The sequence below is a fragment of the Dysidea avara genome, chromosome 5 (assembly GCF_963678975.1).
Source record: "Dysidea avara chromosome 5, odDysAvar1.4, whole genome shotgun sequence".
NCBI lineage: Eukaryota > Metazoa > Porifera > Demospongiae > Dictyoceratida > Dysideidae > Dysidea > Dysidea avara.
Window position 1 is genome coordinate 26,238,621 of NC_089276.1, and position 13,822 is coordinate 26,252,442.

The 13,822-nt window shown below is 37.8% G+C and overlaps 1 protein-coding gene across 1 annotated transcript; it reads left to right on the top strand.

Moving 5' to 3' along the window:
• Positions 1-2: 2 nt before the first annotated feature.
• LOC136255429 (VWFA and cache domain-containing protein 1-like) lies at positions 3-13,805 on the top strand. Its single transcript, XM_066048191.1, has 21 exons — positions 3-266; positions 549-617; positions 707-861; positions 1,749-1,964; positions 2,436-2,500; positions 2,851-2,997; positions 4,586-4,688; positions 4,777-4,906; positions 5,306-5,381; positions 5,433-5,540; positions 5,590-5,702; positions 5,936-6,114; positions 6,529-6,648; positions 6,703-6,822; positions 6,872-6,962; positions 7,013-7,120; positions 7,444-7,590; positions 7,703-7,794; positions 11,395-11,520; positions 11,646-11,767; positions 13,218-13,805. The coding sequence occupies exons 1-21, from the start codon at positions 99-101 to the stop codon at positions 13,652-13,654; spliced, it is 2,892 nt and encodes a 963-aa protein (XP_065904263.1). The 5' UTR covers positions 3-98; the 3' UTR covers positions 13,655-13,805.
• Positions 13,806-13,822: the final 17 nt, after the last annotated feature.

The following is a 13,822-nucleotide window of genomic DNA, read 5'->3' on the forward strand; positions in this document are numbered from 1 at the left end:
GCGCTTATAAATTTGATGAGATATCGGTTAAAAACGTGTAGTGGCTATTCGATAGACTGGAATACACTTTACAACTGTTGCATCGCTTAACTGCCAAAATGAGATGGAAAGCGATTGTATCTTGCTTGCTATTATTGTTGTGTACTGATCATCGAGCTATCGCTCAGAGAGGCATAGCTAATGTTTCGATGTCGCAGTTAGCACAGACTTTATCTATGGAGTTTTCTACTATTATTAGGAGCGGAATTGGAGCTGACCAGCTAGTGGTAAGCTGTGCATACTCGTTATACACCAGGCTAGATAGCTTTAACTACCGAATGTTAAGTGGTTTGGTGTGAGCTGATATTTACATTCAGTAACTAGTGGCTGCATGTTTTGTGGAGGATAATGGAAGCGTGTTTTTGTGTGAACACGTTTCACTCCCGGCACAGGTGTTGATTGATGTTCTGTTTGCGTGTATGATTCTGTTAATGTGATATGAGTAATTAAATGGGTGCTCATTTTGTCATGTTAAATATTTATCATACTTTCATCCTTTGATCTTATAGCAAGCATTTGAGGGACCATCAATCTTCGGTGGTCATGAGACTGCGACAGATGGAGATGTTGAGAGTTGGGTAAGAAAAGTTCATACAGATAATTAGTTAATTCATGACCTGACCAGCTAGCTAGCCACAATTAAAATCATTAATATGTTATACCACAGATTAACCAAGCCAATGCACAGCAGTTTCATGATAGCATTATTGAAGTGTTTGATATTGCGTTCAGTCAGGATAGCACTGAAGTGGACAGTTCCATAATGTTCCCTGAAGATTTCTCTGAAGAGTGCTGTGATATCACAAACTTTGCTCAGATAGAGTAAATTCCTTTGTTGTATACTGCACCACACACACACACACACACACACACACACACACACACACACACACACACACACACACACACACACACACTGTATTGTTATAAGATAAAGGCCACACATTCTGCTATATGGTTAAATGTTATCAATATTTGTATGTATTTATGTTGGATTCAGACCTTCGAGAAAACAATTTTACATAAACTTGTAGGTGCTAGATGTTGCCGACAAATTGTCGGTAACCATATAGTATTAATGTCATTGATAAACAACTCTGTATAGAGTGGGTGAAGTGTAATTCCTTGCTAATGCCAATGTCATTAATCGATTACATGTATATACCAAATACATCCAGTAAAGCCAAATAGTATAATTTGTGAATGGTGTTGGATTGCTGTTGTAAATTGATCATCATCTGATCAGTATCAAAGTGTCGAGGATGTGTCAAGTGTTTATACATTTTTTGCTGTCAATTTGGTCACTATTATGTCTGATTGAGTTTTCAAAAATCTGTTAAGGAATGTCCACATTCCATAGTTTCAGTCATAGCAGATGAGCTCTTGGCACTGTACTTACACTGCTAGTAGAAAACTGACGAGGCACTTAATTGTGTTGATACCAGTTTGTACAATACTTTTAAAGACAACTGTGACTAGTGGATTCAAGTATATAAGCATATTCATACTTCTGTAAGAGTTGTTTGATCATTGAATGAGACTACACAGTATATTTGCTGTGCAGTGTACCCTGTGTTTTTTAAAAATATCCATTGGTGTATGTCAATTTGTTAGAGTTAATAGACTTAGTGATGGATGATAATTGTATTGTAAAGTACACTAAGATTGTTTGTTAAACTTGGTCCATCCTTTTCTCTTTTTTTTTGTAGCAAATGTTGCCACCAGTGTCAGAGTCAATCAGACAGTGTTAAGACCTACCTGACAAATGTTGGTGGTGTTCTTACGAAAAATGTTACTAATTTGTTAGCTCAATTTGGGGTTCAAGTGAGATTTGAGTTCGCCCATCAATCTGGTGCACTAATAGAAATTCCAGCAATCAACATAGGTGCTGTAGGAAATTGTGTAACAAGGAACCCCACCACAGAGTAAGTACCTAACTTGTTGACAAAAGGACACAGCCATACACTTATGTATCTGCACTGCAGTCATTGTAGCCAGTTTTCTTTAACTTAATTTCAACTGATTACACTTCCACCTCTATAAGACATGTTATGGGATCTCATGTTGTTTTAGTATATAGAGTTACCTTATGGTGTGGTACATGTGGTTTATTGTGTAGCTTATTGGAAGGCTGTGAAAAAGTTTTTATTCAACTAATCAGTCTATCACCAGCCTACTGAAGTCACAGCTTAGTAAGCAAAATCAACTGATTAATTCACCACTGGGAATCCTTATACATTAAAGTATTACTGCTCCATTAGCTTATACTGGCTGGAAAAGATGGCCTGTTGGTGATGATTTCAGGGTCAATAGTGATAAGGCTGTTAGGTACATGTACTATGGAAACAACCACTAAATTAGTGCTAGTAGTTTATTACATTATCCCTCCCTTATAGGAACTGGTATACAGTGACTTTGACATCTGGAGCAGTCATGCAGTCTGATAGGGTTGCTGGAAAAGGTAATGAATTATTAATGTACACCATCTGCTGGTGGTTGTGGTCTGTATCTTAATGTAATGACATTGTTGGCTATTTGATAACACGATAGCTGGGCTTAACCAGTATACCATAATCTCGTTTTATCTAATCTGTTTGAAAATGATTACTTAAGTAATTTTTAGTTGCCTCAAAATTATGTAATGTAATTAGGAGAGGGCTTTAGCTTAGTGTTTAAGGCTTGTTTTACACATACATGTACAGAAACACTGTACATAGTGATGTGAATGCACTACCACACAAACATGCCACTTACGTGCATACACAGTGTGTGTGTCAGACTAGCTACTAATAGCAATTTGTTTCACTGTAGATGCTCTAGTCATTTCCAGAGCTAGTAGCAAAGATGGCAGTGTTGTGGTTGCAAGAGCTACCATCTTCATGGTTGAATTATTCAAATATCTCAATGAAAAACTAGAGGATCGGCCATCATCTTACTGGTTTGCCATAAACACTCAAGGTGAATATATTTGTTAAAACCTGACTGTTTTGTTAGGGAAGCTACACAAACTAGTACTACTTCATACATCTTGTGGTCTTGAATTGAACACTAAGACTTTTTTTAACCATACAAATTATAAATGTATAATGCATCTCAGATTCCCTTGCACACCTTTTTTTCAGTTGCCCCTGCTTGATTTTACCAAGAAACAATCCTGCAGTATCTGTATATCTTGTGAATGTGATGAAAAGGTTTTCCTATATTATAAAACTTTGCATGGGCGAGATCAAAGGAAAAAGTGTACTCTAAATTTCATAAAGTACACTCTCAGCCGGCCAACAGTGCTTCATGACCACAAAAAGTGCTTTATTCGTTCAATAAAGCACTCTTTGTGGGCAATAAAGCACAGTTGCCTACGTGCATTAGTGCAGGCTAATAGCCTGCGGTGCTCGCGTCAGTACGACTAATCACCCACGCCGGTGAAGGCTGATAGACTCGCCACGCTGAGTGATCAATCACCCTAGCCAATACGAGTTTTACCACTGGATTGCTTTTATAGACATACCTAAATGCTTCGATGATGGGTGGGAGAAGGTAATGTTGCTGTTACGTTTGTTGATGTAAACAGACAAGCCCTGGAGATATCACGGAATGATTTCACTGTGACTCACAATAGAATTGATTGTGGGTTGCGAGCAAAACCTGCCAAAATGTGCGATGAACGTCTACCATGCCAAACTATGGTGAAATACGTGTGAGTTACTTTGTTAAACTAGTTCGTGTGCGTTCAGGCTGCTAATAGTTCATGCAATGCGTGTTAGTTACGAGTCCTAGTGTATGGTGAAGCTACATGACTAGAAAGTTCCATAAATCATTTAAAACATAGCCGCGAGTGCTATATGAAAAATAAAGTGCGAGGCGCGCGGCCGAGATGCTAATAAAGCACGAGGCAAACATGGGCAAATGATCTCACTTGATGATACATGACTACCCTGTTAGCATGTTTTTCACATGGTGTCTGCACTTTCACAGTGACCCCACTTGTTGGAGTTGTTCACTTGTAGTGTAGTGAAGAAGAGAGAAAACTGCATAGAGGAAAAATGCGTTGCAGTGCAACTTTTTCCCAGAGCAAACCAGTGTTGAACCTACCTTATAATATAGTTTGTGCATGTACCAATGAATGTTAGCCTGGAATGCTATAGCTGGATTGGTAATATACAACATATTGTGTAGCTACTGAGCCACTTTTCTTATCATGGTTGACTGCTCATTTATATCATTCTTGTACCCTAGTCTGCATTTGGGCATGGTCGTGTAGCTGCAGATGTTATGTGAATAGTTTTGTTTTATTTTTGGTGATAATTGTATAAATGGCTGAGCATACATACACTATATGGCTAATACCAATGTCACCTATAATGATGTTGGGTACAAAACTTTAGAAGTTTACATTTTACCAATGAACATAATGGAAAAATAGATTCTTTGGCTGTTGTTATCACAACCCTTGCTAGTAAACAAAGTACAAGCTGACCACTAATAATTTGAGTCTGTACCATATGAATATGGTAAAGTTATTACTGCTTTGCCTTATTTTGAATTTCAGAAGATATATTCTACCATCCACACCAACCTATTGATGATAGACTGACAATTCGTCAACTTGAACAAGATGTAGTGTTTAATAGTGTCCGTATGGCCATGACCAGGTATTCCATTATAATGTGTGTAGGTAATCAATACAGAAGTTTGTACCACTCATTATTGCGTTTTTATTGTATGATGGTGTCACTTCAGGTTGGATTCTGGAGCAGATAGTGGATCAAAGACGCACCTATTATCACTGGGTCCTACTGTAGCTCATGGATATAATCAAAGAGTCCTTCAGTCTACATACATATACCGACCTATTATAAGAGATGAGACGGTTAGTTCTACTATAGCCTATTTGTGTATAGGATTGATTAAATGTGTTGAATATCAATGATCCTTATGTGCACACTAGTCAGAGCCAAGATGTCTTGTCATGTAGAGATGTCATAGCAAGAAATGTCTTATCATAAATAGTCTGATATTTAATCCTCGGTATTACAGAATCTCAAAATGCTGTCTTTCCTTTCTTATGATTCTATCGTCATTGTATTGTTTACTTCTACCAGCTGCTTGTACTCAGTCTCCTTCTCCATGGCCAGTCTACATGATGTATTTTGTAATTTAAACTTTTTCGTTTGTGTGCTTTAGCAGTCTTGAGTATTTAATACCCATGGCATACCATAGCGATGTAGCAAATGTAACAGTAAAAATGTACTGGTCTTTTGTTTTGCAGGGTAATCTGTCTGTTTGTGTGATACTGGCTGAAGAAGATCGTAATGTATCATACATTGTTGCTACCAATCCTGAAAGTAATATCATACCAATATAACTACAGTGTTGTCATGGTGAACCTTTTGTAGATATCTTAGGGACAGATACTAGCAGGGAGCCATTTTATCACTGTAGTTTTGCGACTGGTGCTACTAACCATGAGGCATGTTCCTACTATTGCCAATTTGCCTCACGTGGTATGTACGCTGTGTGTATGTAGTGGTGTATTTAGTGTTTGGTTTGTAGATGCGTTGTCTGCTTACCTGACTAATCCAAGTGTTCCACCTAATGATGATTCTGATGTCACTGCTAGTGTGAATTTGTATCTTGGAGGTGGGAGTAGGCCACAATGGGTGCAGGTAATTAAATTGTTTAGTTTAATAGGTTGTATTGTGTGTACTACAGTAGTGCATTGAGTCCTGGACTTATGATGTTCCATATTCCCTGTATGCACAGTTTTTCCTTGTATTACAGTTGTATGATGTTTGCTAGACTGCTGTTAAATAGTATACTTTTTTAACAATGACCCTTTTGATGTTGTTGGTAGCATCTTTCACTAATCAGCTGGTGTTGTTTTTTACTTATTTCACAGATGGGTGTTGCGACAGAAGCAGCAAGGGCATCAGTGCTGCTAAACTCAGTTTGGTTGAGCAATAATAATGATATCAATGAGGCGGTGTCATGGAGATATGTTGCCTTCCCTTCTGGTTTACTGCTTCATCATCCTGCTGTGAAGTCTGATCAAAATCTCAGGCTTGAACATTTACCATGGTATGATGTTTGTGTGTATATGTGTTTGTATGTGCAAGTGCCAGCTCTTTGTGTTTCACTTAGTGGGTAAAAGTTTTTGGGTGCCCACAAGTTACTAGTCCTGTCCCAAGAGGATCTGCCTGCACTGACTCACAGCACCTGAGTAGTGCATAGGTTTCCCAGTGATGGTTCACTGGGAAGGCTATGCTAGTGGTAATGAAGGCTTTGCTTCTTTTTTTTTTGTAACATGTGTTTGTGTGTATCTCTCTGTGTGTAGTGCATGTGTGCGTGTGTGTGAGTGTGTGTGTGTGTGTGTGTGTGTGTGTGTGTGTGTGTGTGTGTGTGTGTGTGTGTGCGTGCGTGTGTGTGTGTGCGTGTGTAGATGTGACATGGTGTACATGTACAGTGGTATGTACAATATACACTGATCTACAGGTATAACAGAGCACTAGCTCATCCTGGTCTTATAACATTATCACCAGCCACTCCTGATATTCGTGGCAGTGGATTGATATATTCAGTCAGTAAGGCCATTTACCGGCCTACCTCGGATGGGTTAGTAGTATCTTGTACCATTTGTTGCTGTATATTGTCTCTATTGTTCTACAGAAACATTGCTAACCGTGTTGGGGGACCACCTTTGGCAGTGATCGCTGGTGATCTGTCATTGGCTTCACTTCATACATTCATCAATACCATGGAACCATTGTGTGCTGAAAGAGATTACAAGTATATTTTCTACATATCAATCAATAAATAATTATGTGATTGTTCGTAGTTGTTTTCTGATGGACTCTGCTGGTATATTAATATACCATCCAAGATTTCTATCGGAGATTCCCAGAGAACCTGTTCATATTGGATTCTATGTAAGTATTATCCGGTACCAGTTGTTGTGATTTGTGGTGACTGTTTGTAGCACCGGCGATTTTATAATGACTTAATATTGGAACCATTGTTGGTAAAAAAGAACAGATGTAATGACTACACTAAAACAGTCAATGTAACAGAAAGAAGTTTTACAATGGTAAGTAACTTGGTATGGTAACATGTAGATGTAAATATACTCCAATAGAGCAGTCTTATCTTGTTAGCTGAATTATATGCCTGCATTATAAATGTACTTGAAACTTATGCTCTTTACTTTGACATAAGCTTTGTGTGCTTGTGGATTGTTCCACTTACACACATGATCTATTCGATAACAGGAGCTTTAAACCTTATGTCGATAAGCACTATTCACATTGCTAGGTAACTATGTAATCTAATGAACTACTACTGACATAATTTTAGGATACCGTATTAAGTATGTGTAGTTAGTTATACAGCTGTTGTTCTTTGTGTTTGCAGTTTAGTGTGACATTCACTGCTGTGCTGGAACAGTTGACAAGTTGTCTTAACTACCAATTTACTCTAGTACCAGGCACCAATGTGTACTTCGCCATTACACATGGACCTAGGTGTGATCCATTCTTCTGCTTGTGTCGTCCTTCACCAGTAAGTGTGTATGTGAAATGTGTGTGTGTGTGTGCGTACGTGCATGCATGCGTGTATGTGTGTACGTACTAGTATCACAAAGTTCATAATTAATGTTTGATGTCTTTTGTAGCTCTTGGACTGTACCTCTTGTCCTAATAACCGGATATCATCTACACAGTGTGAATGTCCATGTTCCTGTCAACTATTTCCAGATAGAGCTGTGTAAGATGTGATATAATGCAAAACAGTCCAAGAAAAGGGTACCTCTTTCCAAACATGCCATTGTTGCCATAAAAATTATGATGATGGCTGCAATGATGTTAAAGTCCTTATACAAACTTTCAATAATGTTCTGCTAATGTCATAAAATAGTTTGGTCATTATTACTATTGCAGCCATTTCTTTAATACCCACTCTGATATTAAAAGTAGTCTGCAAACGGTTGTACCCTTTTTGGCAGTTGAAAACTGTTTTGTACGTATACATATATGTGTGAACCCTTAACGTACATGCAGCCAGGCTTTCAGGCTTGTCTTCATGCAGACCTTTTCTATGTCAACAAGAATAATATAACACTTTGGGTAGCTATAAGAGCTGTATTTCCCAAATCATACCTAAAAGTTCATGTTTGTTTTTTATGAAAACATGTAAAAGTGAAGAAAGCGAACTTTGATAGTAGAAGGTTTGTAAAGTTCTGGTAACATGATATCAATCTACTACATGTAACTCACACATTAGATTCCTTGGTATTGATTCTGAGTTGTTGGGTAAATAGGTAGTACGGTTTTTCATTTTTGAAATCACAAGATGTTTATTGATGTGGCCAACCTCATTTGATCTGGTAGAACTTACTGTAAGAAGTGAATAACTAAAATAGATTGTGCACATTTGGGATATTGACGGGCTGAACAAAACCGCAATTTTTGCACATTCCTTGAATATTAACTTCTCTGTTATCTATAGTAATGAAGGGGTAGACTGCCAAAGTTTTAGGCTTTTGTGTTGAATGCCGGTCTTCGGATTATTATGCTAGATCAGCAAGAGTAATAAATTCAGGTGCTTAATTAATCAATCATAACTTGTGGCTATGAGGATGGGACTGGACTCAATCTGTTCACAATAACAGGCAAATCCATCAAAATGTAGTGCTTTTCCTATATTGTACCACATTTCAACAAGGAAATGATGATTGCGAACTTCATTTCTGCCACATCGTAAATAATTACCCGTAACGCACATGCCCTCTTCTTTGTGAATGTTAAATATTCTTACTCTCCATAAACAGGTGGATCCAGTGGGATATCATACAGTACGATAGTATTATATAGTAGGGACGTCGAAGGTGTGGGCGTGGCCAGTGATATAATATAACCCAAAAATCTGCCGCGATTTTTCAACATGACAGTATTGGTTGGGTAAGACCAAGCCCCAAAGTGTCTTCAGATCAACCTGTAACTTTTCTATCAAGTTGCTACAGAATTAAAAAATATTATTAAACGGAATTTTCTACTGCCTGCCTGCCTGCCTGCCTGATACCTTCAGTCAAGCGTAGCGGAAACCTGGCTACAGCCACAGCCCTAATTCTTTTGCAGAAACGTTTCTAGTTTGCTAAAGAAAAAACCTTTGGTATATTGATAAACATACAATGCTTGTGCTATTGTCTTACCTTTTATCCTTCTTTACCAGAGGAGGCTGGACACGGCACACGTGAGCGTATATATTTGTATTGAAAGTATAACCAAGCCTTCAGCCTAGTTTTAACAAGCACCATTCAAAAGTGCACCCCAAGTTTAGTATTTTAGGGCAATCTACCCCATTCAACCCCACTACTCCAAGTCCGTAAATCACTGTTGAAATCTTCAGGGATCACGTTTGTTGCAAGTTTCGTCAGTTATCTACGGATAGAATGATGGGTAGAACTATCAGGACACTTTACATGTTTGTAGTTGAGCAGAATAAACATTGAAGAAAATAATATGGATGCTGAAATCGCCTCCAAGTAAACTTTAAAAAAAAAAACGGATACCACCAGCCTGGCCTCACAGAGAATTGATTAGAGAACGGGAAACTTGAGCACTAGTATTTCAATAAGAATTCTGTTGTACATCACAAAAAACCAGGTGTGTCTGTTGCTAATACCTTCTTTATCACTTAATCTTCATCTTGGTATTGGAAATATGCAATTAATGGTAATAGTTTTTAGTAGCGCTTATATCGTGTCCAACCTCCTCTGCTTCTTTACCATGGCCATCAGTCAAGGTTCTACCACTGAGTGTTAATAGACTACAGTATGGCTTCCATCTACCGGTGTGTATTGCACCAAACTATTTGAACACACTCGTAGGTGACTCGCTGTTGATATCGATCAGTGAGAGCAACTTGCAGTGAACTATAGAGCAACGTGTAAGTCAATAAATATAGTTTAGTAACGGGTCTGACCACACGTGCTAAATTAATTAGTGTAACGATGTGAATGTATAGTAAAACATCATAGTGTAGCCCTGCTTATTTCGTGAGCCACGCCCACTTACGTAAATTACATCTGTAGACATAATTATGGTAGCTATGCCCATTCATCAGTCTGTAAGTATGCATGAATCCATGTCCATTATTGTCTGCAGGCTTATGTAGAGCCACGCCCACTGATCAGTTGTTATTGTATGAGTCATAATCTAGTTTAAAGTGCTGTGATTAACTCTATAATATGAAAAGCAGGCTATTTAGTCATGAGCTTGCAAAAAAACTTTCACAAACAAGTATAAGAAAAAATTAGGAATTTTATATTAGATTAGGGACAGTGTATAGCGCTGTAATAAAATGTACTGAAACAAGCTGGATCGGAGTAGTACGTAATGTCCAAATACTGTAAAACAATGCACAGTAGGGATATTCACTTCTTATTGTTTTACAGTATTTGGACATTACTTACTACTACTCCGATCCAGCTTGTTTCAGTACATTTTATTGCAAGCACTATACACTGTCCCTACTCTAATATAAAATTCCTAATTTTTTCTTATACTTGTAAGTTTTATTGATTTAAGCCCTGTTTCGTACCAAAGCAATTAAAACATCCATAAAATTAATGTGGTGCACATTTTTTTTTTAATTTCAATATATGTGACTGAATTTTGGGAAAACATTTCCAATCGCACATTAGAAGTTTCAAGATAAATGGTTTAAAGAATTCAAGTCAGCATAACTTGCTAAGGATAGCAAGCACGCATATGAAATTTACACCAGAGATGCATCTTTAAGACCACTTCCAGCACTTGTAGCTACGTACTTGTAGAGTTTCCTGCCAAATAAGATTTAAAATCTGAGCAATTGAATGAGCAAAGTAGAGATACAAGGTTGTGCTGGTTTTTTAGTGACTGATATGCAGGAAATCAACAGAAAAATCATTTGGCCAACATTACCAGCAGTACTGATTCTTGCCAATCCAGGCCCTTCACAAGACGTGAAACCGCCATTCGCACTCTCCACACCACCCACAAAAGACGTCTGTTAAAACATAGCCTTGAGTAGTTTGAGTAATACTGAGTGTCAAAACTAGTATATAGTACAATAGTGTAGCTATCCACTGGTGGTGTTAGTTGTAATGTGCAATTTGAAATGGTTTTATAAAATCTGGTCACATATTTTACTGCAAAACAGTATTCTCAGCCAGTCACATACGGACTATTAATCCTTATGGGGACATGTCATCCCGTGTTGTACAACACAATATCCTGTGTGTTGATGATGTGTATGTTTTCATATTTTAGTAAAATAATACATACAATTACAATACTTTATGTGTTGTACTATGTATACCTACAGGAGTAACTTGAGACAGTGTCCTAGTGGCCCCACTGAACAGCCACCACGTTACATATTTCAAACATCTGATCAACGTTCCCTTCCTCTATGTTACAATCAACAGTGTGACGAGATTAATGATGAAAAGTAAGTTGTATGTTGTGCAGTCGTCACCCACTGCAGTTTAAATGCAAATTAGTTGAAGTACCTTTAGAGCTCTAGTTGTATGGTAGTGCATATCCATTTTACTGATTGTTATAATTCTGCTATAGTGATTGCAATTTAATGAGGGAGTGTGCGTGGTGTTTCTCACAATGCACAAGACTGGAGGATTGTTGTGAGGACAACAGAACTGCATTGTTACCAACATGTCGGAGGTCATCATGTAGAGGAGGTAAGTATTGTATGTGACAAATAGTTGTGCATTACAAGTTACTTGTTGCTAAGTTTAAAGTGCTTAAAAGCATTCACAAGTTTGGGCTGGTACTTAAGCACTAGGATAAACCCACTTGTGAATATGTTTTGGTCACATTAAAGGTCCACTGAAATGGAAAATTCACTTGCCATTTTATTGAATAAATAGGTTGTTTGTATCATGCAATACATAAAAACACCTATTTAATAATTCAATTATGTTGTACTGAGATATTTAGCCACAAAGTCTAGTTGCATCACTGTGACACAAGACAAAAAACGGGAAGTACTGTTATTACACACTTTGCAATGGGAAAGGTAGATAAAAACTGGAAGTCTAACGTGCAGGTGGCAATACCAAGCTCCCCTTTTCAACTCTGTAGTGTTCTAAGATTACTTGAACGTTCTGCTGGAAAACAATAGCAGAGTTGTCCTGTAGTTGCTTGGTAGTTGCCTGTAGCAGCTCGGCCTGTGTGCTTCGCACTATGGAAGCTCTCGCTTCATTGTGCTTCACTGAAGTGAGATTAGTTCGATTTGTTTACAAAGCTGGGTTAGCAGTACCATGAAACAAACAATGGTATCTATATTACACTTTCCTGAGTTGCTTCTCTGCCTGAGTAGAGCCGAATGTCTTGCCATTGGCACCATCGCAATTGTTTCCTCTCGTTTCTCTACCTCCATCCGCTGTATTGGACCCTTCAGTGTATTCTAAACATCTAAGAAATAAACTTGAGACGTGTTTTGACCGCTCTGCTGGCCTGTTGATTTACAGTCCCTTTAACAGGCGTTCTCGAGCGTACTTCACCACAAGACCAGCGTAAATTCACTTACTGGCTTGTAACTGGTTGCAGTGCAAGTTCTTACCATGTTTTGAGTTGTTACGTTAGATACGTGAAACTAAATCAAATTTAGCTGTACATGGACACTTCTGTTGCTTCAATGGTACTTCATGCGTACTAAAGTTTCTTTGTCTGATGCATTATGATGTAATGTAATTGACAAACCACAATACACTAAAATGTGTTATATCTACTAAACAAAACAAAATCTAACTAAATCACATGCACCAACCTATCCCACTAGTAGCAAGGATTGATAATAGCCAAAGTGTGTTTTACCATTTCAGTGGACCTTTAATTTTTTTTTTTACAAAGAATTTTCTAGCAAGATTTTGTCAACAGATAATAATTGTGTATGCTCTATTAGAGCATATGGTGTATGTACTTAAATTTGTTTGATCATATCCAAACAACTTTGTGATTAAAGTGTCTCACAGGTATTTGTGTTAGCTTGTGGTTTAGCAAATAACACCTGTAGATCAGGTATTGCTATTTCAACTTGTAAGTGTAGTAGCAACAAATTGTATGCCCACATGATCTGCTGTTCTTTATATAGTACAATGTGTCATGTTATGGTTCATGTCATTACAGTATCTGATGGTGATGATGATGATGTATCATCAGGAGCAATAGCTGGGGCTGTAGTTGGTATCATATTTGTTGTACTACTCATTGGCTGTCTGGTACTGGTACTGGTGTGGTACAACTTCATCCGTAAAGAAGACCCTAATGCACCAAAAGCAGAAAATGAGTTTGACTTTAGTAAGAGCCGCTCAAGCTCAGACAACCAATCTCAGGAGCCGCTCAGCAAGAAGGGAGGTATTAAAACAGACAGTAAAATTGAAGAACGAGACAGCAACGGAGCTACAATAGTTACACCAGACACAATTCATCTCAACAACCCATTGTACAATGACAATTCCAACAATGACAATCCAAAGAAAAGTCCTGGTGAAAAGAATATTAATGGTAGCACTAACAAGGTTAATCAAACTGAAGCAACCGAAGCAACCGAGACATCTCTCTAACTATAGAGATCATTATTGTATCGTATGTATGTATTAGACCTGCAGTAGTATACATAGGTAATAACACAAGCAGCTCTTTTTCTCTGTTATATCATATCCTCTCCCTCCCATTTTATTAATGCAGTTATATCAATATTCTTTAATATACAAATAGGATGGTCAGGTAAT

Excerpts from the sequence above, each read along its gene's own strand:
- LOC136255429 (XM_066048191.1), top strand. The coding sequence starts at position 99 with ATGAGATGGAAAGCGATTGTATCTTGCTTGCTATTATTGTTGTGTACT. Across the intron at positions 862-1,748 it reads ACAAACTTTGCTCAGATAGA|CAAATGTTGCCACCAGTGTC; the intron begins GTAAATTCCTTT and ends TTTTTTTTGTAG. Across the intron at positions 6,963-7,012 it reads CTGTTCATATTGGATTCTAT|CACCGGCGATTTTATAATGA; the intron begins GTAAGTATTATC and ends GACTGTTTGTAG.